The 25,603-nt window shown below is 40.5% G+C and overlaps 2 protein-coding genes across 4 annotated transcripts in view; one reads left to right on the forward strand and one right to left on the reverse strand.

Annotated features, from left to right (window-relative positions):
* ARHGAP6 (Rho GTPase activating protein 6) overlaps positions 1-25,603 on the forward strand; it is a 566,036-nt gene that overhangs the window by 389,298 nt on the left and 151,135 nt on the right. The gene's annotated exons all lie outside the window — the stretch shown is intronic.
* On the reverse strand, positions 46-24,776 carry LOC146059298 (uncharacterized). The gene is made up of 5 exons (XM_083171407.1): positions 24,723-24,776; positions 21,599-21,646; positions 20,326-20,370; positions 19,249-19,644; positions 46-309 (listed from the first exon to the last, which is right to left on the reverse strand). The coding sequence occupies exons 1-5, from the start codon at positions 24,774-24,776 to the stop codon at positions 46-48; spliced, it is 807 nt and encodes a 268-aa protein (XP_083027533.1).

The raw sequence follows: 25,603 nt of genomic DNA on the forward strand, positions 1-25,603 counted from the left end.
TGCCCAGGAGACTTGCCCACTCTTCCAGGCACCACCCTATTTATGTTAGCCTCTTGGCCATTCGTGTAGAGTAGGCAAGTGTGCGTTGAAGCTCTTGGCTCTGTGCACTGTTCCAATACTAGCTGATTCATTGTGCCGTAATCCAGAGGAGAGAGCGCCATTTATAGCTAAATGAGAGTTATAGTTTATTGCTACATGTGATGTCAGTGCAGGTCGCCCTTTCACATTGAAGACTATATTTTGAAATGGTGCAAATTTCAGAATGAATTCATCTTTAAACTGCAGGCTTCCCTGATCATTTGCTGCATCCTGAACATAAAGCATTGAATCACTATCTGGCATCCACCGACCTTGACACTTAGGACGAACCGCTCCTATTTTATGACACGGGCACGGTCCCTGCCCAAAATGGCACTGTGGCTACCACAACACTGACCAGAGCCACAGCTGCATACCAGCTCATGTATACTGTGACTCCAGTCTATACATCAGTGGTTTCCAAATTGTGTGCCATGGCATTCTGGGGTGCCTCAGGACACTTGGCAGGGTTCCCTGGTTTGCTAGTCCAGGACCAATTCAAATTATTTATGGTCAAAGCAGCAGACAAAACCAATGTGTGCGAATGCCGGTCATAATAACACGAACCCTAAGGTTGAAATACAATATTTACTTCATTCTAAATTTCTCAATAAGAAATTTCTGGCCTAGGTGTGCCATGAAAACATTTCTGATAATCTAGTGTGCCGTGATTGGAGCCACTGGTATAGACAGTTCTCGCACCAGCTCCTGCTGAAATGGAGCGGCGTATGCCTAGTAGAGGGGTATGCTGTTCTAATCGGTAAATATGTGTCAGGGGGAGAGTTTCTGCTTTCTTTGAAAACCTGGAAAACATCCTACCACACTGCATCCTTTTTACTGTTTATGATCACTACTGCACAGGCAGTTGTGGTAACAGTTATGTGCTGAATATTTAAACAGACACGTTACTTAGCCATATGGTTTTGTTTTCTAGATTATTTTTATAACCTACAGCTGCACTGCTTCATTCCTGTGATACAGAAATTCTGTAAAGTGATGCATTATGGTAGTTCGAGAATGTACCCAGATGTGTGAGCCAAGTTGTATGTACAGTAGTAGGCCTTATGCCCGTTGGTGTTAATTACTGTGAATTAAACTGTTAATGTGTTTTGTTAGCATTTTAATGAGGATAATACATGATGTAGTACCATACAGTTTTCACACTTCATGCACCTTTTGTTGTGGAATGGAAGCATTTTGGATAAGGGATTTTTCCAGATTTTGGCTTTTTTTATTTTATTTTTTATACATACCGGGTCCCCCGACATCCATGGTGGCCATCGGGGGGACCACCTGTGGAGTATGCAAAATGGTTTGGGGAAGCCCTACGGTTTTCAGATATCCGAATAACAGATACTTGACCTGTAATAGTAATAACAATTATTGTTTTATTATAATACGATTTTACCTCCTGGCATTAACACATGGAGAGTTGTGACAAAACAATAATGATTATCTCCAGAACATAGGCCCTTGTTCTGGTTGGTGCGGTAATATCCGCGTGCGTACGTGCCGCCGATGTTTTGTGTCTGCGCATGTGCAGAGGCGTCTCTGCGCATGTGCGAGCGGGGCGTATGGCCAAATCCCGCATGAAATGTGAACACTCCGAACAGGGGGTGGAGAGGGGCGTGAAGGGCTATTTGGGCTCATTACCAATGCATACGCCCCGCGTTTCATGGGCGTTCCCATGCAAACGCTGGGCATACGTATGGTAATGCAGTCGTGACGCACGTGTAGGGGGCGGACATATAACATCGCCGGATGTCAGCTGCCCGCCTAGATCCCTGCTTTTGCACGGAAAAATGTCCGTGTGGTCTGAGGTTGCGGGAGCTGGTGGAGCACTCGGTCCTGCATTCGATGGTCTGCACTGGCTTCCATTCCCCTACATTCTCAACAAAATCTGCACTGGCTTCCATTCCCCTACAGAATCCTCTTCAAACACCTCACACTCACATACAGGGCCATCTCTAATTCCATTGCTCCATATATCTCTAACCTCATCTCCATTCATACACGCTCCCGCCCTCTACGCTCAGCTGACGACTGTCGTCTCTCCTCCACCCTGATCACTGCTTCCCATGCTAGAGTACAGGACTTTGCCCGTGCTGCACCCCTTCAGTGGAACACACTCCCTCGCTCCATTAGACTCTCCCCGACCTTGCAAAGCTTCAAACGGGCACTGAAAACTCACCTATTCATCAAAGCGTACCCTTCCACTGCATAAACCAGCTGGTTCTCCGACCCCTTGCCTGTTTCCTGTTTACATCCTGCTATCTAACCACCACCCCCTCGCTTGCACCTCTTGTAATCTGTCTGTCTCCCCTTCCTACTAGATTGTAAGCTCCTCCGAGTAGGGCCCTCTTCCCTCCTGTTGTCAAAGCCCACTTCTCTTCACATTTCACTCACAGCTCTCCTTTACTCCAAGACTCAGTGACCATCTTCGTCTGCATACTCCTCTCCATCATTGGCCTCAAGCCTCTAGTTGTATGTTGATTGAGTCCTCACTACTTATATCCAAGCTGTAATGTGTATTGATCTGTGGCGCTCTTTATTTGTACTGTATTTTTGTTATTTATTCAATGTTATGCCAAGTTTTGTTTCCCTGTATTGTTCCTTTGTACGGCGCTGCGAAACACTTCTGGCGCCTTATAAATAAAATTATAATAATAATAAGTCTGCGACCATCGAATGATGGGGGAGGTTCCCTGAGATGGAGGAGGTGTATTCATGAGAAATACACGTGCGGTCAGTTCGACCAGCTTCTTACCGCGTACGGACGGAGTTGGCGATCCGTACGGAAGGCGGGGTTTCGCACGCACGGTCCTGGCCGCATATTCGGATCTGGCCGCACCGATCAGAATAAGGCCCATAGTGACCTATTAATAATCAAAATCGAATTGGTTGAGACTTCTGCTACCTCCGCCTCCCCTTGCTTAGGCTTTGATGCCTCTCTTACTCTGTTTAGTGCTTGCAACTTTCATAAGAGTTTAGGTAAGCTGCCTTTGTAGTACACCTGCCCTTTATTAACTACCGGGGGCTTTTGTATGTGGGAACTTTTAACTAATTACGTGAGACTCTTACTCTTTTTATCCCATAACTAATGGTCGATTGCATATGATGGGTCATGCACAGTAGGCCTCATAATCAGAATTATACCCAAACAACAGACTTGACATTTTTCTCTGAATCACCCCCTCTCCGCTAGTGCAGCAGAGAAATTATACTGTGAAGCTGGACATACTCTACTTCAGCAGCGTATGCACAGCCGATCACCCGCGGGTCAGAGCGCCACCACATGCAGTCCTTTTAACTTGTCATGGATTTCATGCAACCCCTGTTTCACACCACCAGGAAGGGGGGGTCTGAGGTCGAACCTGCATATTGGTCCGACATCCGACTCAGGTCCGATGCGAACGGGTGAAATCAGCCCAAATCGAGGTAGTGTATGGAGGCCTTAAGGGACATATACGTTTATTCTCAGGGCTAGCTCTGGGTTTAATGCCTACAGCTATTCAATTGTATTTAAAAAATTGATTGTGGTGAATGATATCTTCTCTCTAAAAGGCTGCATAGGTTTTTACAAATAACACTAATAAGCTACATTTATTTATAGTGTGTTTTCCTTTTTGTGTCATATCACAGTAACTACAGTAAAACCAGATTGTAAGACGTGATGTGTAAAGGCAGTACACTGAGTGGGTAAACACAGACGGTATATGCCTAAACAGAATATCCTCACATTCCAATAATTCAGATTCCGATCTCTTGAATTTACATGTGATAATCTAATGTAGGGTTAGGCAACCGAGCCGCCACTAAGTAGGTTTCACAGCGTATACAGAGCCAGAGGTTTGCCTGCTTCTAACCCAGTGCTTCTTTCCATCTGTCATACTCCATATGTAAAGAAATGATCTGAATATTTTATATAAGGCCATCCTGAATGCTCCTGCATGTTTATATAAAGAGGCTATCCTACATGTATGGTAGATTTGCACTTGAGATTCTGTGTGTGCACTGCATACCACAATAACTGCAGATATCTCATCTCTGCCACAATATTTTCAAAGCAAACTAGAACATGAAGCCATTAGCAACAATGACTCATCCCATTTTCCTCTCTACAGCCAGGGGAACACTAAAAACAATCTCAGGTGTCTGTACAAAATGTGGTTTGTTGAAGTCTTAAATCAAAGCTCACGCATAATACTACACTTTGTAGACCTGACCCTCCTCCTGTACCCAGCACGCCACCTTGTCCTCTTTCCTTCCTTGTTATTAGAAGGCCCATATCTATGGCAGGGGTGTACTTTGGGTCTATTTCCTGAATAAGTGCTCCTTTAGACATTTACATCCTCCAGCATTATCACTTCGCATCATCTCTTCCCTCAATCATCTATACATGTTTTAAACATTAACCCTCCTACATGAGAGAAGCTGTGTCTGAATCAAATATAACATTGCTTTTACTCTGGGGATGTGAGTGCTGTGAAACAAAGTTAAATATCACAAAGGTCCAAGAAAACTACATTTAACGCTTCATTGATGACATTTTATTGAACTGGCAGTGTGGAGCTAACATATATATTGGGTGTGATTCAACTGTGTATATTGTAGCCTGGAAGCTATTTCATTGTTTTGGGCAACAGCCCCAAGCCTGCACTTATGCTGGATTTCTATTTGCACCCTACTGTGTGTGTGTTCTGTCTTCTAAACAGCCATAACCAATACTTTTTATTCTAACACCAATAAAAACATTCCTCCATTTCTGAACACTTGGCGGTTGGTCTGTGAAGTTGCAGTATTAAATGGGGCTTCCAACTGGCTATAAACAGGGCCAGCTCTAACCATTTCAAACTTTTTACTTTTACCTGTGAAAAATAAATAAAAATACCTTATGAATTGAGAGAGTTCAGTTTGAGGGCTTAACTGTAGTGGGGAAATGTTAAGTTTACCTGAGGAATATGAGTTCTATGTATGGAGGTGACATTACATTTTAGTGTGCTCTGGAAAAAACTACTGAATGTTTAGTTTATATGAGGTGGATGGGGCAGGATGGAGCTTATGTGCCAAAAGACACCATGTATTATGGCCTTGATCATTGCATTTAAAATGGTAAAAATGGTAGAAGCACCCTTTATGTACAGTATTAAGAAATACATAGCAATGGGGTATCAGAAAAGCTGTATAGTCCTAAAATGACAACTATAATTTAGGTCTTGATGTGAATTTAAGAGGTTTAGGTTTCTAACACTGCTGTATTGATGTTTGATTTAAAGGAAGTGATTGGAAATTTGTTTTTATTTGTGCTTGCATCAGATCATCGGGTGTGGCACGACTGCCCAACAATCGGGATCCTGACATTCAGTATACAGACATTGGAATCCCGACTGCCGGTGCCCCAACAGGGTTGCTAGAACAAAGAAGCCCCTAAGGGCTCGCTATGCTCGGTGGACCCTCACAAGGGAGAATAGCCCTGGGCAGTCGGGATCCCCGCTGTCAGAGCACCGGCAGTCGGGATTCCGATGACGATATACTGATTGTCGGGATCCTGATTGTCGGGATCCTGATTGTCGGGCAGTCATCCAGCACCCCAGATCATCAATTGTCTGGCAAAAAAAGTGTGTGTATGTATGTATGTATGTATTTATGCATGTACATACGTACGTACATACGTGTGTGTATGTATGTATGTATGTATTTATTTATATGTGTGTGTGTGTGTGTGTATGTATATGTATATGTGTGTATATGTATGTATGTGTGTACAATGTCTGTTTAAACAATGTGGTCACAAGCCATAGGGCACCCCAAAACTAGGAAAGGTGAGTGCTGATGTTAAGTGTGTGTGTGTGTGTGTGTATATATATATATATATATATATATATATATATATATATATATATATATATATATATATATATATATATATATATATATATATATATATATATATATATATATATATATACTTGAGTATAAGCCTACTTTTTCAGAACATTTTTTTATGCTGAAAAAGCCCGGCTTATACTCGAGTGAGGGTCCCACTTGAGTCAATAAGTTTTTTCCCAGTTTTTTTGTTGTAAAATTAGGTGCCTCGGCTTATATTCGGGTCAACTTATACTTGAGTATATACGGTAATAGCTTGGAGAATGCTGGCACTCAATTCCTGTAGCATCTCGTGGCCCGGTGCCCTCAAATGGAGCCAGCCGTGGCTGGACCCTGTGTATAACTGGAGGCAAGACGCGGCACTCGGGACTTACAATCACCAAAGTGACAACTGGCCTGGCAGGTTAAGTTGACGTTTCAGCCTTTAATGTGGCTTTTTTCACAAGCTGTTTTGAAATAAATATACATATATATATATATATATATATATATATATATATATATATATATATACTGTGTATATATATATATATATATATATATATATATATATATATATATATATATATATATATGAGGATACAGAGTGTGCTTATGATATACTAATATGCATATCACATAAAAGATATTTATTTATAACAGGTTTTGCCTTTATAATATTTTGTATACAAAAGATAAAAACAAATACAATTCAGTTAGTATCCTGTATGTGGTTCATTCACAGCATGTGATCAAAACATATGAATCTGGCCTAACACGTTTCGTCAACTAGGTGACTTCATCAGGGGCGAATAGTAGTTTCAAAATGAATGATACTAGTAAGATGTCAATATGTATATAACCATAAGGGTAGGTAGGAGCATCTCCTTCTTAGGAGTTAGTTAAACAAGAATACAATATAAAATTCAAAACAGATCGATGATCTGCTTTGATTCCAGCTTTGGACTTCAGAGCTAACACACCAACTTGGGACCATTTTTCCCTTGTGTTTGTCTGAACCTTTAAGAACCTACTGCTGGGCTGTTTAATCTGTTCCTGATTGTATGAAGGAATTCTGTTTTGAATTTTATATCTTCGCAGGACAGAGGGAGATCACTTCTAGCATGTGATCTTTCCTAACCTGCCTAAATCCCTCCCCCTGCACTGATAGGCCTTATGTCAATCTTCATTATCATATCACCTGACTAGCTACAAAGTGCAGCCTGCAGGAACCCATCAGTGGTTTATGCTCCATCATTGCTTAATCAGCATTCGTGCTTCTTTAAGCTGTGTACACACGGGCAAAAATCAATGGCAATATGATCGCTGAGCGACCATATTGCCATCGATTTGGAGTGTGGGCGCCGGGTGCGCAAATCCCATTTTGAGCCCCCTTATGATCGCTGGTCGCAGGTTGCTGTGACCAGCTGATTCCCTCTGCGGCTTCCCCGGCAGAGGTTCCCTTTCATCGGCAACCATCTCTGGTCACTGATGAAAACGGGACGCTGAGCGATATATTGCTCATCGATATATTGCTGAGCGATATATCGCCCCGTGTGTACGCAACTTTAGAGTGATGCTGAAATCACGGTACAAAGTTAAATATTTCATTTTTCCATATAAGGGTTTTGATTTGTGCAGTGAGCACAGGCCGTTCAGGCACCAGCTCCCAAAGAATGAGAAGTTCTCCAGAGAAGATAAATATATCCGTGTAATACCAATGATTTGAATGTTGAAGAATTACAGAATACGTTAATCATTTATACAGTTCTCTTATCATGATTCTGAATGCATTTGGAGAAATTGAGAGGATGGAATGTAAAACCTCACTGTTTACTTTAAGGCACCAGGAACATGTTCTCTAGCTAAATGCTAAGTATTTTTAGTACAAATATAGAAGTGAAGGCTGTAAAAAGGCTCCATCTTCTTATCCACTTAACAGGGAATTCCTTTACTCGTGGGTTATACAAGCTGCACAAACTGTTTTCAGACTATTTAGCCGGTAATAGTTCCTCTATAATACATTGTTGCATGAAGACAAACCAACATGTCCAGGAAATAGCCTGCTAACATTTTAAGAGACAATAGTGACAGTGGGAGGCCCTTATATCTAAGTAAGGGTAACTTTACTAAGATGTGAGTTCTATTGAAGATTAGATGTTTCCCATAGCAACCAATCAGATTGTAATACTTACATATTTAGCACCTTCTAGAAGAAATTAGATGGAATCAGATTGGTTGCTATGGGCAACATCCCATCTTCAATAGAACATCCATGTTAGCAACTTTAACCCTAATTGTGTATTTGTTTTTAATCTATCATTCAGAGTTGACAGCTATATAAGCACCACCACTATGTGTTGCCACTACGCATGGATAAAGGGGAGCCTAACATGAGAACCTTCAATCATTTTATAGAGGTGTTTCTAGGATTGCCCTACTAATGAAATTCTACTTTGGAGAGCAGGATATTTTGCAGAGCAGCTTGCTAGCGGAACTCTGAAATTTCATTTTAACGTTGCAGCCATTTACAAGGCATTGTTTTTCTTTGTAACTGACAGCCCCTTTAATAAACCTTTGCATTCGGCAGGCAACCCCTGTGGTCGCTGGACTTGCAATGCATTACATCCAGCCCAAGAAGTATTCAATTGATTCCAATACATTTTTTTCCTAAAAAAAGTGCTACTACTGCAATTTTTGGCATTTCAATTATACTTTTTATAGGAAAGGTACCTTGTTTTTGTGCAAAAGAACATCTGGGATAAGTTCCCAGAAGTGGTTTTGTAAAGAAAAACAATAATCTCCGGTGACCAGTAGCTCTCCAGGAGTCCTTCCCCTGGTAGGTATGTTCAGGGGTGGTGGTGGGGTCGTGGTGCATGGGGGGTGTCACCATTGGGTTATAACGCTGTAGAGAACCATTGCAGTGACGGAGCTTTTTTTGAAAGAACTGTCCCTGCAGGAGATACAGTAATTAATACATCCTTGCAATGTGGTCAATTATTGCATTGCAAATTGAGCAGATATTATTATATCCGCATCCTGCTGAAAATGGTGAATCATTGAAATATTGACCTTTAGTTGACCGCCTCTTTGTGTGCTGTCAACTACCGCCACTTTATTGTGCCCAAATCAGGCTGATTTGGGTGGCTCTAAAATATAGTTAATGTTTTTTGACACTACTACCAGTTTCTGGGTGTCAGTTTTTTCACCCATCCATATTTGCAGTCAACAAGGCTGTTTCGGCTTTGGTAGCCTTCCTCCTGGACTGACCAGGAAGAAGGCTACCAAAGCGGAAACGGGCTCGTTGACTGCAAATATGGATGGGTGAATATGTTTGTGCCCCATAACTTCTGAATATTTGTGATACAAACCAGTCCATGTACTAAGGACTATGAAGTAGTCAATACATTAAATAGATTTATTATTATCTATGAAAGGTGTGCTGCCTTGTATATGTCTCATAAGGATATATAATACATATGAAAATCACCTGCAGGATTTTGCACCCGTAACATAATATAGTTTGTCCATATTGCCGGCAGTATACTGTCACGTATAACGACCCCCGGTGCCTGCAAAAACCAAGTCCCGACCGTACACAGCATTCCAGAAAGTGAACCAAAAAATTTTTGGGGGATAAAAACTTACTGGGGACATCTGTAACAGCACTACTGAGGGATTGATATGTAACTGGCACTATATATGTACAAGACAATGATTGCTTGGCATTTAAATTCAGTGCCTGAGATTGTACACAAACTTTGTTTCATGTTTTGAAACCTTGTTTTATGCACAAATAAAATATATTTGTGTTTATTTCATGTGTTTGATGTATATGTACAACATAAATGCAAGATACCTCAAGATACATCATTGAAATATTAAAATATTCCAAAATACGGAATAATCCGTTATCCAAAATTCTCCTGGTCCCGAGCATTTTGGATAAGGGATACTCAACCTGTGTATGTATGTATGTATGTATGTATGTATGTATGTATGTATGTATGTATGTATGTGTGTATGTATATATATGTATATATATATATATATATATATATATATATATATATATATATATATATATATATATATATATATATTCAATTGTTGACCTATTTCCATGGTCTGTTTCTTGCAGCAGATGCTCCATGCTGTCATGTAGAAAAATTTGGCACAAATTCAAGTAAATGTTTTCCAAATGCAATAAAAAAAAAATTAAAATTAATGAAGCCCTCCGGCAGAATTAAATTAGTGCACAATTATTAACAGAACTAATCTCTGCTGTCTTTTTACTATAAATGAGATCAATTGGTTTAATTCTTTACATTCCTTTGCTAACCGTATTCTTCTAAAACAGTAAAATATTGCCAGTAATTTCTTAATAATTATTTTCATTTAAAAGCATCTTTTACTAGAGATGGAAACTTTTACAATGACCAATTTTCATGAACCAATAGGCCCTGTCATCTTGCCGGAATATTTCATATGCTGCGCTCACCTGGGTCAGACAAAAAATTATTACATTTTTTTTTCTTTTTTTCCCCACCATCCTATTATTCTTCCAATACGGCCACCATAAAGATTTGTTTAAAAAGCTGACTATTACAGGAAGTTTTAAGTTACTCCTGGATGATCCTAGTACAATCAAACTTAAATAAACCAGACTTCGTAAACCAAACAATCCACTGTATTTCAGTTGCACACAGATCTGTCCTCATACACTGTGGCTTCAGTCCTGCCTAAAGATCCCCACCCGATAAGTTAGGTCCTGGAAGACTCCACTACATCGACTGACTTTGTTGCAGAAATTGAGCATCTTATTTGCGTAAATGTAACAACTGTAAATGACAAACTACTTTTCTAGATTACACCGATTTCATTTGATGTGTGATTTTTGTACGTGTGTAAATGAGTCTGAATCTGTGAAGTAAGTGCTGCAGTGCAGCAGCTGGGACTTTTCCATTGTGCTTTATAAAAACTGTGTCTTTTTATATACAGGTTGGGTATCCCTTATCATGATATCTCATATCCAAAAATATTCAGAAAACTGTAGGTCGCACTTTGGTGTCTTCTATGTCATATTGACTCAAAAGTATAAGATGACTTGCAGTAGCTTAGCTTATCTAACATTTGAATGAATTAAGACCTCAAGGTATATTCTGATTAACAATGTTAATGTATGCAAGAACAATAATAATGTTTAATATACAGTATTAAAATTAAAAAAAAATCTTAAAATAAAATTTAAAACTGTTCATGTAATTCTGTTATCAGGGACAATGGAAAGTTTGTACAGAGCTTCAAAAACCTGTTCATCTCCTTAGTTACTGAATAACAGTTTTTCATAAATTAGGAGTAATACTGTGTTGATGTATTTGTTCCATGTATAAATATAGAATGCACTTGGAACACAGTTACTATCCTTTGAAGCCCCAATTGGGGCTTGTACTACAACCCTTATACGGACATGCTGATTTTATCTTGTGTTAGAGATATCAAGTTTAACTGAATCTAACACCGCCTGTAGAGATCAGGACACAAACTTCAGCGGGGTGCCTGCATATGCCAGAAGGACAGGGGCTGTTTATCAAAAATTAAATTAACCACTCCTTAACTGGCACACAGAATAGTCTCTGTTAATTCTTTTGAATTGCATCCATGAAGCAGAGGAGCTAATGCAGAATTGTAATTTAGTCACTGCTTTTTGCGGACAGATCTTGTGTGTATTCACCAGGAGCGTAAGTTCATCTCAAGTTGGAATTTGGTGCCCCCAACCCAAATATGGTGTGTGTCAACACCTGTGTGTATCATCTCAGAGTCCAGCAGCATTGCTAGCACACAGCAATGTTATGGGTGACATACAGTAAGCTCCCTGTCCATATTATTAATAATGAAATTGCGTAAGGGTTGGGAGAGTGCTTAGTGGAAAAATTTGATAATACAATCGTTAGAATTCTTCTATGTTGTACTGTGTTACAGTATGTGCCAATACTACTCAGTTGATGCTTAATAATAATAAATAATAGTAATAAGTGAAGTTTCTGCATATATTTTTATACTTTTGCATCCTTTCAATTTATTTGTCTCTGGATGATAATGGCATTTTTGTACAGGAAGTCTGCAAAAGTAGTTCAGACTGAAATCTTTCTGAGCAGTAGTCAGCTAGTGATCAGATCGTTCTCTTTCAGTAAACAAGCACTTCACCGTGGTTACATTCCACAACCAGATGTGAAGCATTGAATAGTCGCCTTCCAGCAACACAGAATCCATGCACAGCTGTTACTAATATGCCGCTTTAAAAAGGCTTTCAAGACTGGGTATATGGCACCATTTATAGAAACATTCCGAATATGAGCATCAATACAGCCAAAGTCAGTGTTATATTGGAGGTTGGATCAGGGAGAAAGTTATTGGTACTGAAATGAGTTGTGTGGCTTATGGCCTACAGAAGTCCGTATGCTGCCCAAGTACCATCACTTAGGCAGTATGCGCAAAACTTATTTATCACTTTTTAAATCTTAGTTTCCATCTTTTAAAAGCCTTACACAAACAGATCTACCAAGCGCATGGACTACTGGTGCTGCCTTCACACCGCAAAACCTGCTTAGACCCGGTATTTAAAACGTGTCTTAAAACCGGTCAAAGCAGGCTTAATACCCCTTTCAGACCGCACCGGTCTTAAACCGGGTTGAAACAGGTTTTCTTGTGCGAAAGCAGCAAGCTGCTACCCCCCCCCCCCCCCCCCCGCCTCCTACCTGGGCAGCGCAGTGGAGGGAAGGGAATGATCGCGCTGGCAGGCAGAGGGTCACTGCAGTGTATGTTAGATCAGTGTCGGCGTCCGTGCAGCGGATGGGAAATACTAGTTCCCATGCGCTGCAGGGACACCGCTGCTGATCTCACATACACTATTTTTAGTCCGGGCCCCGGGCTCCCACCCTCCTAACTTGACTTACCATAAACCAGCTCCTGCTCCCCCATCTCCTCTTCCACTGAGCTGCAGCCCGGAGGTGTCGGAGCGGCTTCTTCAACTCAGAATGCCGGCGGCCAATTAAAATGCTGCATCGGCTAATCAGAGCTTGCGTATTGGCAGCCAATAAGCCTGCGCTCCGGGACCAGCTTTGTTCAGCGCACTGAGCACAGTGCATCAGAGGCAGTCGAAGGAGGGGGGATGAGCTGCCTGGGCCCATCCAGAGGCCGGGGCCCGGACAGTTATACCCACAGCACCCCCCTATTGGCGGCCCTGAGCCAAATTTCCTATATACAGCTCAGTGAAGCAGGCAAAACACTGAGGTTAATAACTGCTTAGAATGTGATTTTGTTTTCATTCACATTTGGTTTATCCATATTTTAGGGTCTTTACCAGGGTTTGAGAATAAGTATTCAGCACCTTATTTCAACAAACGTTCTCAATCCCTGAGGGTTTTGAAAAAGATGACAGTGGTATTTCTCTGCATATGTGAGTGTATTCCTACAGGTTGCAGATAACCTACTTTCCAAAGCAGAATGAGAAATGGAAAGTAATTGTCAATGCTAAGCAATAATATTTGTACAAAATATACTCATCAATTTTTATTTTAATAATACTCTAAACCAGAATTTCTCAAACTGTGGGTCCTGACCCCAAAGTAAGTCCCAACCTTCTCAGCAAAAATCTGTTGAATTGTCTGTTATGTTAGACTCCTCACATCGTTTTGTGTCTCCACAATGCTGTCTGCTGCCTACACATGTTATGCAGTGACCTTCTGCAGTAACTTGCTGGGGTCCTGCAATTATTTTTATTGTCTGAGGGGGTCCCAGAGCAAAATAGTTTGAGGAACCCTGCTCTAAACTCTCAATATGTTTTCAGTGATTCTGAGAAATATAATTGAGCGCTTACAAAATAATGATCATTGCTTCATATGACAAACAAATGATCTATACACCAGTGTTAATTTGGTAGACGAAATTTAGACTAAAACTATTTGGCAGCTTCTGTGACTAAAATGTAACGATAATGAAAATACTGTAGGAATTTCCTAATTACGAAAATGTTGACTAAACATTAGTCAATGTTTTCATGACTAAAATTGACCAGATGAAAAGGATACAGCATTTTCATCTAGACACCTCCAGGTTGTATTTTTCAAGTGATTGATTAATTGAATTCTTTGATTATTAATACTGTATTTTATACAGTTTTTCCATCTTCTCTGGCCCTAGAGTTACTTACTTGCCATGAGAATCGGTTAGTAAGTTTTAAGTAGCTACCGATTTTATACCCCTTTCACACCAGCCTGAATTCCTGTGTTGGCCCTTGGAACAACTCGCGACTAGCGCTGGTGTGAAAGGTTCCTGGGCCAAATTCCTAACAATTCAAAATTCAGCCAATCATTGTCCTGCCAGTATTTTCAATGTGTTTTCAAATTCAGCAGTGCTTCCCTCCCCTGCCACCTGGGAAATAGTGCTACAAGCTCCCAGCCACCGCTGCCTGGACCCCACTGTCCAGGCCGGTGTTAAATGGGCCAACCCGGGAATCTCCCTGCTTGATCCCTGGACTGTAGTCCTGGTTAAGTCCCTGCATTTGCTTGTGTGAAAGGGGTATTAGTTAATTTTAGCTAAAGAGTTATATATTATAATATGCATCCTTGCAGCTCAATTTTCTTTGCAGTAGACTAGTACTGTACTACTACTACTTACTTGTATCAGGAAGGTTGTGTTTTTTTCTAGTGCTTTATTGCATTCATTATTTAAATAAACATTTTTAATAAAAAAAAAATGTATTCTTGAATTTATATTTCCAGACTACAAATGACCTGGGTCACTGTGTGGTGTGAAAGGGCTTTTCGAAATATGCCGGGTCCAGCAACTCTGCAATCCTACCCGGGTTACTGGTCAGTGTGAATGGGTAACCCAGGTCAAGCGACCCGGGTCCCGTTCACTTCTATGGAGGAGGTAGCATCGTCACCTTAGTGCTGCCTCCTACTTAACCCCACCCCTGGATGACACCAGCGACTCAGCAATAAGCTGTTAGCTTGTAGCAAAATTAACAATGCTGTACACACAGGGGAAAAGCAAAAAGTTTATAGTGTGGATACACACTGTCTCCTTCTGTTGGTGGATCTTTTTCTATTTTTTTTGAGGAGGGGGGGGGGGAGGAATCTAAATATTATGCTAGGCAGTATGGTCGCCCTGCAGCTACATAGTAACATAGTTAGTTTGTGAGGTTGGAAAAAATCCATCAAGTTCAACCTGTAACTTATCTCCTGCGGTGTAAAAGACCCTGATGAGGTTGCAGTCTATTCATTATAAAGCAGAGTCCCTGAGTGGCTGAGTCCACTTAGTACATTATAATCAATGATACCCCCTGGATATTTTTTTTTCTGCTAAAAATGTAACTAACCTATTTTTAAATGTATTAATTGAGTCTGCCATGACCACCTTCTTTGGCAGAGTATTCCATATCTTAACTGCCCTTACGGTAAAGAAAGCCTTCCTCTGCTGAGAAACTTCCTCTCCTCTAACCTTAGGGGGTAACTGCGTGTCCTATGTACAGTCCTTCTGGTAAACAGATCACCTGATAGTTCACGGTATTGACCTTTTATGTATTTGTATATATTAATCATGTCCAGACGCCTCTTCTCTTATGTAAACATACCTAACCTGGCTAGCCTTTCCTCATAACATAATGACTCTAAACCCTTAATTCATTTTGTTGATCTTCTCTGATCCTTTTTAAGTTCCAATATGTCCTATTTATAGAGCGGTGACAGGAAAAAGTGTGTTCTGTTTTTTTAGGCATCACTATGGGAGTTTAAGAATGTCATTCCAACATGATCATTTGACACCAGCCTTGTGTTCTTCATAAAAAGGCCAATTATTTTGTTCAGCAAATCACCTCATACATTCTGATCTAGTTATCAGTGTTTGTGTGTTTTTGGGATGTCCCAATAAAAGGCAATCGCTATTTCACATCTTTTCATGACCCATGCTAAACTAGCCAAATTACCCTTATAGTCAGTTGCCTATACAGACAACATTTGATATGTTTGTACTTACATACACTTAAACGATTTGGGCAGTTTTCACCCAATTCCGATGGTTCAGGCAAAGAAATCAGGTGAAAAATGGTATGTGCCTAACCTCCGATTCCAATCCAGCATGCAATTCTGTGCAGATTGCGTCGGAGCTGAAGGTTGCAAGGGCTGCACATAGGACTTTTCAGATCCCGCTAAGATCACACCTGATAAATCATATGCAAAAGGACAGCATTCAATAATATTGTATAAGATCCTGCTATTCAGGAAGCCCGGCGGCTCCCCATCGGTCAATAGCTGAGGTATTGCATGGGGAGGCTGCATGTGATACCTTGCTAAGTGTATGGGCACCTTTACTATGGAGTCAGTACACCAAACTTTAACTCTAAAGGAGTTGAATTATAGTCTTCATATTGTGACTGCTTCCACTTTTAAAAAGTAATTGATTACTTATTCATTACTGGAGAGTATATGACAATAGTGCATTTGAATAGATGCAGTACATAACCACAGAAATATTCTCCAGCAACCATTGCACAATGCCGTTAGTCCTACACCTGCTGTGATTAACCTATATCTATAATGGTTGCAGTGGGTGCAGTGCACACGGGTTCATCGGTCCAGGGAGACCCACACCACTCATACTGCACCCTTGTTTAATTACCGGGAGAATGGCCAACACACATACACAATAATGATTAAGGCACCATGTTTCCAGAAATCTGCGCATGTGCAGTAGTCTATAGCACTCTAGAGAGCAGGGGGCCCGCATGGTGTCTGCACCCTCCTCTTTTGATCTGCCCCTGCCTGCTGTACATGTATTATTAATGTATTATTTTTAAAGCTGGGGTCAGTTGGTACATTTCTACCAACTTTGTTGATAGCATAAATTGTCTATTGGGGCCAGATGTATCAAGCTTCAAAAGTGATAAAGTGGAGTGATAAACAATCAACCAATCAGCTCTAATCTGTCATTTTTTAAACCCAGTCTGTAACATGACAGGTAGGAGCTGATAGGCTGGCTGTTTATCACTCCCCATTTTATCACTTGATACATCTAGCCCTATATGTCATAACAGGCTAATGCTAGGTACACACTTGTTCAAAACCAATGAACCGATCAGTGTATTTATGGATTGTGGGAGGAAACCGGAGTGCCCAGAGTAAACCGACGCAAGAACGGGGGTAACATACAAGTTTTGCATGGATAGGGCCATGTTGGGAATCGGACCCATGACCTCAGCACTGTTAGGCAGTAATGCTAACCATTACCCAGTCCATGCTGTCCCATTAATTCAGCACGGCAAAGGAATTTAAACACCAAAGACAAATTTGTTCTCATACTTGTAAATTGATTTTATTTCATTTTTTTTTCTTCTCTTTTTTTTTTTTTTTTTAAATGCAGTTTAAATAATAGACTAAAAACAAATTGTGTTGAAAACCATGTGAGGACTGGGACTTTGTGGTAGTGAAACATATTTTCTTTCTTTTAATTTCCAATGGCGTTAATCCTAAAAATAAATTAGATAAAATTGCATAGTTTAATTATTGAAATAGTATAAACAAAAACAATCTTTATAAATAACAAATCAAACACATATATTTTTTGATTGTGAGCGAATCATGCACATTTTTGTGATTGACAGACATTCCACTATAAAATTGTGTTATATATACTTTCAGGGGAGCCGACAGGTAGGTTGGACCCTGTTAAATTAAGGGGCATGGCCTCTAGATAGGCCGTGGCCTCCGAAGGGGCATGGCTACACCCCAGTGTGAAAATTGTGCTGTGACAACTCATTGAAGGATCAAATAAACTTTACGTAGAAAGTATACAATGGCACTCGTGAGGAACTTTTAATCAAACTGTATTAAAAAAAAATCAACAAATGTTGTCAAGTGAATCACTTTGACAAAGGGGCAGACCAGCCCCTAAATATTGGTTGATTTTTTTATTTTTTTATACAGTTTGATTGAAAAAGTTCCTCTGAGTGCCATTGTCTACTTTTTATTACAACATTGACTACAGAAGGCACCGGGGTCATTCAACACTTCCCCCCTGTGCTGAAATGCCACTGATCTCATTAGTTGAGCGGCTGTCAGCTCTTCCAGCTGCCTCCCGCCATGCTGACACTCTACCAAGGTCTCTTAAGAGCAGCTGTCAACTCTTTCAGGTACCCCTCTGCTGCACCGACAATAAGCATGTAATACCCTGTGGGCAGCGAGCATGTTATCCCCCGTGGGCAATGAGCATGTAATTCCCAGTGAGCAACAAGCATTTAACCATGGCAATGAGCCTGCAACTTGTGGCAATGCGCATGAAACCCCGCCATGCTTCAGGTCATATTTCTCACTCTGCTACCACTGTGCTCGGCACACTTTACAGTTCCCAATCACTACGTGGGTGGTAAAGTATAAAAAATGTAACAACCTGAAAAAAAAGTGCGAAACTGATGTCGACCTTTTCATGTGTCAGCATTTCCATGTGTCAACCATTGCCATGTTGACCTTATGCTTGTGTTGTCGGTCTGAGTCAATATTTGTCACTGTCAACCATATTGTGTTGACCTAGACAATGTCGACCTATAATCTGGACCCCCCCCCCCCTTTTTTTTTCCCCCCAAAGGACAAACTGAGAATTAAAGACCATCATGATAATGCGGGAAGGAAAGTTCCTGTGATGTGTAGGAGGTTGCTTTACATTTACAGATAGCTATTTCCTGTGCTTGTTTAATTAGCATGCTATTTTGACTTACAGAAAACCTAAACATATGCTGCCTAGGATTGGACTCCTTATTTAGTACGATCTGATTTGTGGATTTGGAATGGAATTTCTTATGTGTTTCGGCATGAATATTCTATTTCTCTATTTTGGTTATTTTGTGTTATTCTCTTACTTTATATTATGACTTATGTGCTGTCTGCTGTAAAAATAAATAGGTCAGACTGATCATAACAAAAAAATAAATAAAATACGGTTGGCTTTACAACACAACTGTACATATTCTCCGGTGGATTTGTGAGTTCCTTTTTCATGTCTAGTTAGGTTATTTGAGAATTTAATGGCTCGGAGGCTTTGCACATTTCGGTGGCCTTCCTGTAATAAGCTTGACAAATTCCATTACCATATTAGTCAGGTCACATTATGAGCCTTCCCTTCTGAGAATAATACATTAAACAAGTAATCTATTGTAATAGTTCTTAATATTTACATACCAATCATTAGAATATGATTGCACTGTTTAGCTATATAAACAATGCATGCTGCTCACAATCAAGTGATTCTTACCAGCTCCTCTTGCTTGGTTTTGCTTGCTGGTTGCCATGGATCATGTGGTCTTTCTTCCACCGGAGGTGGCTGTGGTTGGATCGGAAATAGAGGCTGACCAGGTTGGTTTGAAACATCTGGTTTTGGCAGTTCTATTGGTTGAGTGTTTGTTGGATATTGATTTTCAGTGTTTGCCCAGTAGGTAGGATTTAATGGATTGGTTTGTGGGGGTGAAAGGGGGAGCGTTGGATGATGGGGATGTACAGGAACCATGGGCTGGTGAGGTAAAAGTATAGGTTGCCGTAGTGGCAGTTTTGGTATTGCATGTGGTAGCTGTTGTTGGGGCATCATTGGATGCAATGGAATCATTGGATTCTGCAGCCATCCAGACATGGGCTCATAACCATAAGAGGGGTACTGCAAAAATAAAATATCTATTAATTCAATAGAACCTAGTCTGTTTTACGCAACAGATAATTGTACTGTTCTAGTGACTAAGATTTATCTGGGGAAATGGACAATGGGTGCCTTCTTACATTTACTATAACCGAAAACATGATGATTTAGGATGTGTTGTTCCTTGTATAAAAATAAATAAATGCCCATTGCTCACTGCTCAATGGCATGTTTCGGTGTAGGACCCTCCCACTCCAGGTCACATATTTGTATAAAAAAACTCTCCTGAAATAATTAACTGAAACTTTAATATCTATTTTCAACAGACCAAATTACTCCTTAACAGAAAGTGAAACCAAAATGATTGGTTTCAAACATGCTGGATATGAAAAAAATAGAGCTGAGACGACAGATATTAGATATTAGATGTAGGAGCAGATACGGACTAAAGGGATGTACACATGGGGTACTAGCTGGGAGATTTCGACTTATTCAAAATCGCAGTGTCATTGCCGAAGATAAGCTGGCTGCCATCCACAGCACCAGCCTGCGTATACATTCAAATAGACACTGCAGCATCTAGTCAATATATTCTTGTCTGCACTATTTGGCCAGGCTATAGCGACAATGTGGGGCTGTGCATTGCTATCGCCCGCTGGTATTAAGAACTGCACATACACACTCATATATAAAATATCTCACCTGATGCTTCATCATGGACTGATACCATTTTAATGGTGTTAATATCTAAAGGAAAGACCACATAATTGTAAGCTACATATGTTTGCTGTAAATCATGTATGTCATGTAATGGTTTTAGTAATACTCACGAGTTATAACCCATATTCAAACAATAATTAGTTTGCCACGTTTATGACCATTGTCTGTACTGAATAACATGCTACAGGATGCGGTCAACATGCCGTCATGTTGGAATCCCGGCGGTCCAAATACCGACGCCGGAATCCCGACATTACCTCCTGGTGATCTTACTCGTATCTAGCAGCATTGTTCGATGATGCATAAAGTATTACCCATCATCATCTGAACAGAAGTGATAACCACTTGTCAAAGCATTTGTGTTTTTCATATGGTTTGACAGGTGTGTTTGTTTGCCAGTGTGGTCTCTTAATGAACAGATTATCATTCAAACTGTACAAGGTGATTTAACATGCTGATTCATTATTGCAAACAATAAATATTGTAATTAACTACTTGTTATAAGTGTTCAGTACAAATATTGTGAGTTCTTCCTTTCTTTATATGAATCTCAATATAATTCTTAATATAACATATTGTGTGGGTATAATTTGATGTAGTTGTGGTTAGGATGAATCAGGGATATGGCATAAATTGATGTCACTACAATACTACAGGATAAGAGTCCCTCATCTGCATATCCAAAAACCAAAACATTCTGAAAACTCTTGAGTTATCAAAATATCCTTTTTTTTTATACCCTCCTGTAGCATTTTTCATACTCACCTGGTCCACGGCATCCATTTTCAGAGACTTCCCAGTCCCAATGATGTATTGCTAGTGTGCGAAGTTAACGTGATGTTAATCCACTCGCCCACATAAGGCACTATTGGGACCGGTGATACCTAAGGATGGACGCGATAGACGCCGTGGGACCAGCTGAGTATAAAAAAACTAAAAATATTTCCAAATCCGAAATGATCCCTTATCCAAAATGCTCCTGGTCCCAAACATTTCACATAAGGGATACTCAACCTGTGCTATAAAGGGCTTTATAGTGTAACTAGTAAGCCTGCTAAAAGCAAAAGCTTCGAAAGCTAGTCTGCTACCATCTGTGTTTGTGCATGTGTGAGAAAGAGATGTAGTTTCACTCTCTGCCAGCAGATGGCAGTGTTTCAGAGACTTACGGACACTAGATGATGAGCATCTCAGGGTCATCTTTTTGCAATGTTACAATTGAGCTATGCAGAAGCAAAAAATACATATATTTTACTACCTCATAACTTAGGTTGACATATCCTGGATGCTGGGGATGAGGAGGAAGCTGCAAAATGAAAAATGTTGATTTCACATTAGTAATATAGAAAATCCTGGGATCCCCATGCAATAATCTCTCCAATAATTATTAGTGCCTCCTTTTGGCATCTTGCTATTTGTCATGGGATCACTGTTCATAATGTAAATCATGTGGCAGTGCTTTTCTTAGTGCTAAAACTGTGGCACAGCATGCTGGGACTTCTAGTTTCACAACAGCTGGAGAGCCACAGGTTACCTACGTCTGCCTTAAGTTGCATACACACTGGGCATTTTTGACCAGTGTGTTTGCACAGCGATTATCGCTGGGCTGAAAATCACTCAGTGCATATACACTGGGGGAAATTTACTAAGATGGGAGTTCTAGTTCATGGGATGTTGCTATGGGCAACCAATCAGATACTATCTATTATCTTCTAAAACAGGGATGGAGAACCTTTGGCCCTCCAGCTGTTGTTGAACTATGCATCTTAGCATGCCCTGCAACAGTTTTAGCATGGCCAAAATGCAATACTGTAGCAGGGCATGCTGGGTGGGATGTGTAGTTGAACAACCGCCGGAGGGCCAAAGGTTCCCCATCCCTGTTCTAGAAGGTGCTAAATAAGTAAGACGTAGATTCTGATTGGTTGCCCATAGCATCTTTCCATGTGAAATAGAACTCCCATCTTAGTAACTTTCCCACGCTGAGTGATTTTTTTCCCCCCCTGCCTAGCAATTTTTTTGCCACTGTGAACGGCTTCACAGCAGGATGCTATGGAAAGACAATTAGTCTGCTGGTAATACCAGATGAATGGTGGCTGCCGGCGATAATGCGGGAGTGCGCATCAGCGGTCCTCACCGGGCCTTACACACTGGGCAGCTTTTGATCTGAAAGCCGCTCAAATGGTGAAACTGAGCTGCTTTAGCTCAGAATTACCAGTGTGTATGGACCTTTAGTGCATCCCAAAGCTTTCTCTCAGCATCTTACACTATGTGCTTAATGAATGTAGTGTTGCTTGCAAGTATTATTTGTTGATTTCTGTTTAAAGAACAGATGTAGATTTTGTGTCTAAGGTACAGAACACGTGTATGAAGTCAAGGCTCAACATTATATAATACTATACTGGAATACCCAGGTTTAGGCTTACAGTCTATGGAGGTAGGTTTAAATAACTGCAGGAATTTCTGCATGACGGCAGTTCCCAGATTTAATGCCATAGCTATTATAGTACTTGTTAATTTCCACATATTGGGGCAGAAGTATTATAGCGGTGCTTATCACGCCACTATAATACTTCCTGCTTCGCCTCATTAGCGAGGCGAAGCAGGAGGGGAGACCGACAAGATGCTAACTCCCCCCTCCGGCGATGTCTCCTCCTGGAGATAGCGCATCAGTTTACACTGATGCGCTGTCTCCTTTCCCCCGGCCGGCTGGACTGGGCATCCACGGGATCTCACTACTCACGAGAGATCCCCAGCGCAGCCCAGAGCTAACAGCAGGGACAGCGCTGTCCCTGCTGTTTAGATAGGGCTTCGCCAGCCTGCTCCTGGCAAAGCCAAAACCAGCATCACACAGAGCGGTCAGCGATGCTGACCGTTCATGCATTCGGCCTGCTATCATTTAGATAGCAGCGCCAATATGGACAGGGGCGCCCCTGTCCTTTAACGTACGCTGGCTTCATCATACATGGGGGAGAAGCGGTATCAGTGAACATAACGTGCGCTGATACCCCTTCTCCCCCATAACCAATGGTCATATATCTGCCCCAAAGTAAGCAAACAGCTATTGCATGCTAACTCCAAGCTGCTAAGTTAATTGCCAGAGCTACTGTGTGGAATTTCCACTAACGGTAAGCCCCAGAAGGCATTTAAAATACATTTTTGGATGTTTCCTCGCTGCTGTTAAGTGCACACTCGGGGCAGACCTTTTGGGACGTAATTGAATAGCCCCAGGCAGTGTTCATTCTGCACCTAGGAAGGCAGTATAAAAGGGAAGTGCTGTTATATACATCCCATATAATATTTAAGCTTTCTTCCAAATGTGAAACAATAAAAGCCTATCTAAGGTATGTAAGATATTTTATTGAGCAGAGATATATGACCCTAACTCAGATTACCCAGTGAGTGGATTTATTTCCCTATATACAAGGAGTAGCAAAGAGCTACTGGAAAAATGTTATTGCATTTACTTTTTATATATGCTTTGTTCTGATCATTAGTGTGCATTTCTTGCTGCTTTATTTTTTGTTTTAGTATAATTCAATAGCTCACAGAGGGCTCTTCAAGTCAGTTATAATAACTCCCATAGATTAAATAATAATACTGTCATTAATGCATCCAATTAAACTATATTTTTGGTAGAAACATTTTGTGCAAATTGGGGTTTATGTTGCCATAATTTTTACTATATTTTGAGAGCTGTGATAATACAAAGCTAAAAATGTAAGCAGAATGGGTAAAATATAGTGGATGCTGCTAAAAGCTCTGGAAAATGTTGCCCACAGAGAGGCAGATCTTTTTATCTAATTTTTTTTTCTTTGCTATTAATTGCCCAGATCAAATGCTCAGTGGGCAGGCTCAGGTACACATGCGGCCCAAATAGTCTGGATGGTGAGTACACACATGCACTTTGCATATTGTGGATTTTATAAGCTGGGGCCGCCAAAGCAAGGTGTGTGTGTGTGTGGGGGGGGGGGACGGACGGACGGACGGACGGTCGTTCTCAGGGGAGATGCTACAAACATTTAATCGAGGCCCTGAAATATTATTATGCATATAATAATAATTAATTATTATTATTATTATGTATATGTTTTATTATTATTATGTATATATATTTGTGTCGCATACTGTATCTTGGTTGGCACTTTTTTGCACATTGCATCCTATAATTGATATTATTGACGTATTGGGAAGTGGGATAGAGGTGAACATCATCCCTTGGCCATTTTGCAGATTCTGGATGTGTATAGTGACACATTATTGGTGTTCACCTCTATTGCAGCTTTGTGTGCAGTGAACTTGTTCAAATTAGTCCTAAAATACATTTTAATCACTGGTATTTGTATTTTCTGACGACTGGGTGCACACAGAATGAGTAAACTCACTGGCAGGCAGAACGCCGCTCCTAGAAGAGAACCAAGCATGATCCAAGACTTCATGATAATGTCACGAGATGCTATCTTCATACCTGCAGGTGTAATACAGATAAAGGCAAATACGTTTTTCCAGATTAAAGTTACTGTTTTATCAAATACAAAGTCACATTTAGAGATACATTTGTTCAAAATGTTCTTATTTACCAAGCATATATCCCATTTCTTTGTCCGTTCTTATCCAAACTAAAACTAGTTAAAATGAATAAGAATTAGAATAGTATTTACACATCTACTCCAGTAAAATTTCCCAAGAATTTGTTAATTTGATTAGACACAAATTAACAAATTTGGCAAGACCGGGTGACCTGTCTAGACACCTGTCCTTGCCAAAGAGTGGCAGCCTTGCACCCAATGTAGTATGGCCATGCACAGTAGTCACAGTGTCCATTGACTACTGCTTGGTCAAGTTGCCCTTGGTACTGGGGCCGGAGAGGTCTCATTGTGACTGTTGTAAAAAAAAAAAAAAAATGCAAAAGCATATGGCAAATTCTTTTTTTGTGATGTCAATCATCAACTTTTGCATAAGTGCTCCTGTTTCTTTCAGTAAGTGCATTGTTCTGCCTCCCAAGATGGAGGTATTGTCAAAAAAAAAAAAAAAAAAATTATTTTGAGGGAGGGGATTAAATGTCAGAAAGCGGGTTTACAGCCTTTTACTGTAACTGTTTCTAGGCACATTTTGAGAAATGTTGGAAAAGCCTCACATGCCTTTTTATTTGTAAGGAAAGTCTTACTCCTAAATAATGGGCCTGATTCAGGGCTGCATGCACATCTAACGATTTTTAGCAACTGGGTCAGAGCCTGTAGGCCCATTTTATGCAGCTATAGTTGAG

This window comes from Crinia signifera, chromosome 2 (genome assembly GCF_055691185.1).
Source record: "Crinia signifera chromosome 2, ASM5569118v1, whole genome shotgun sequence".
NCBI classification, from domain to species: Eukaryota; Metazoa; Chordata; class Amphibia; order Anura; family Myobatrachidae; genus Crinia; species Crinia signifera.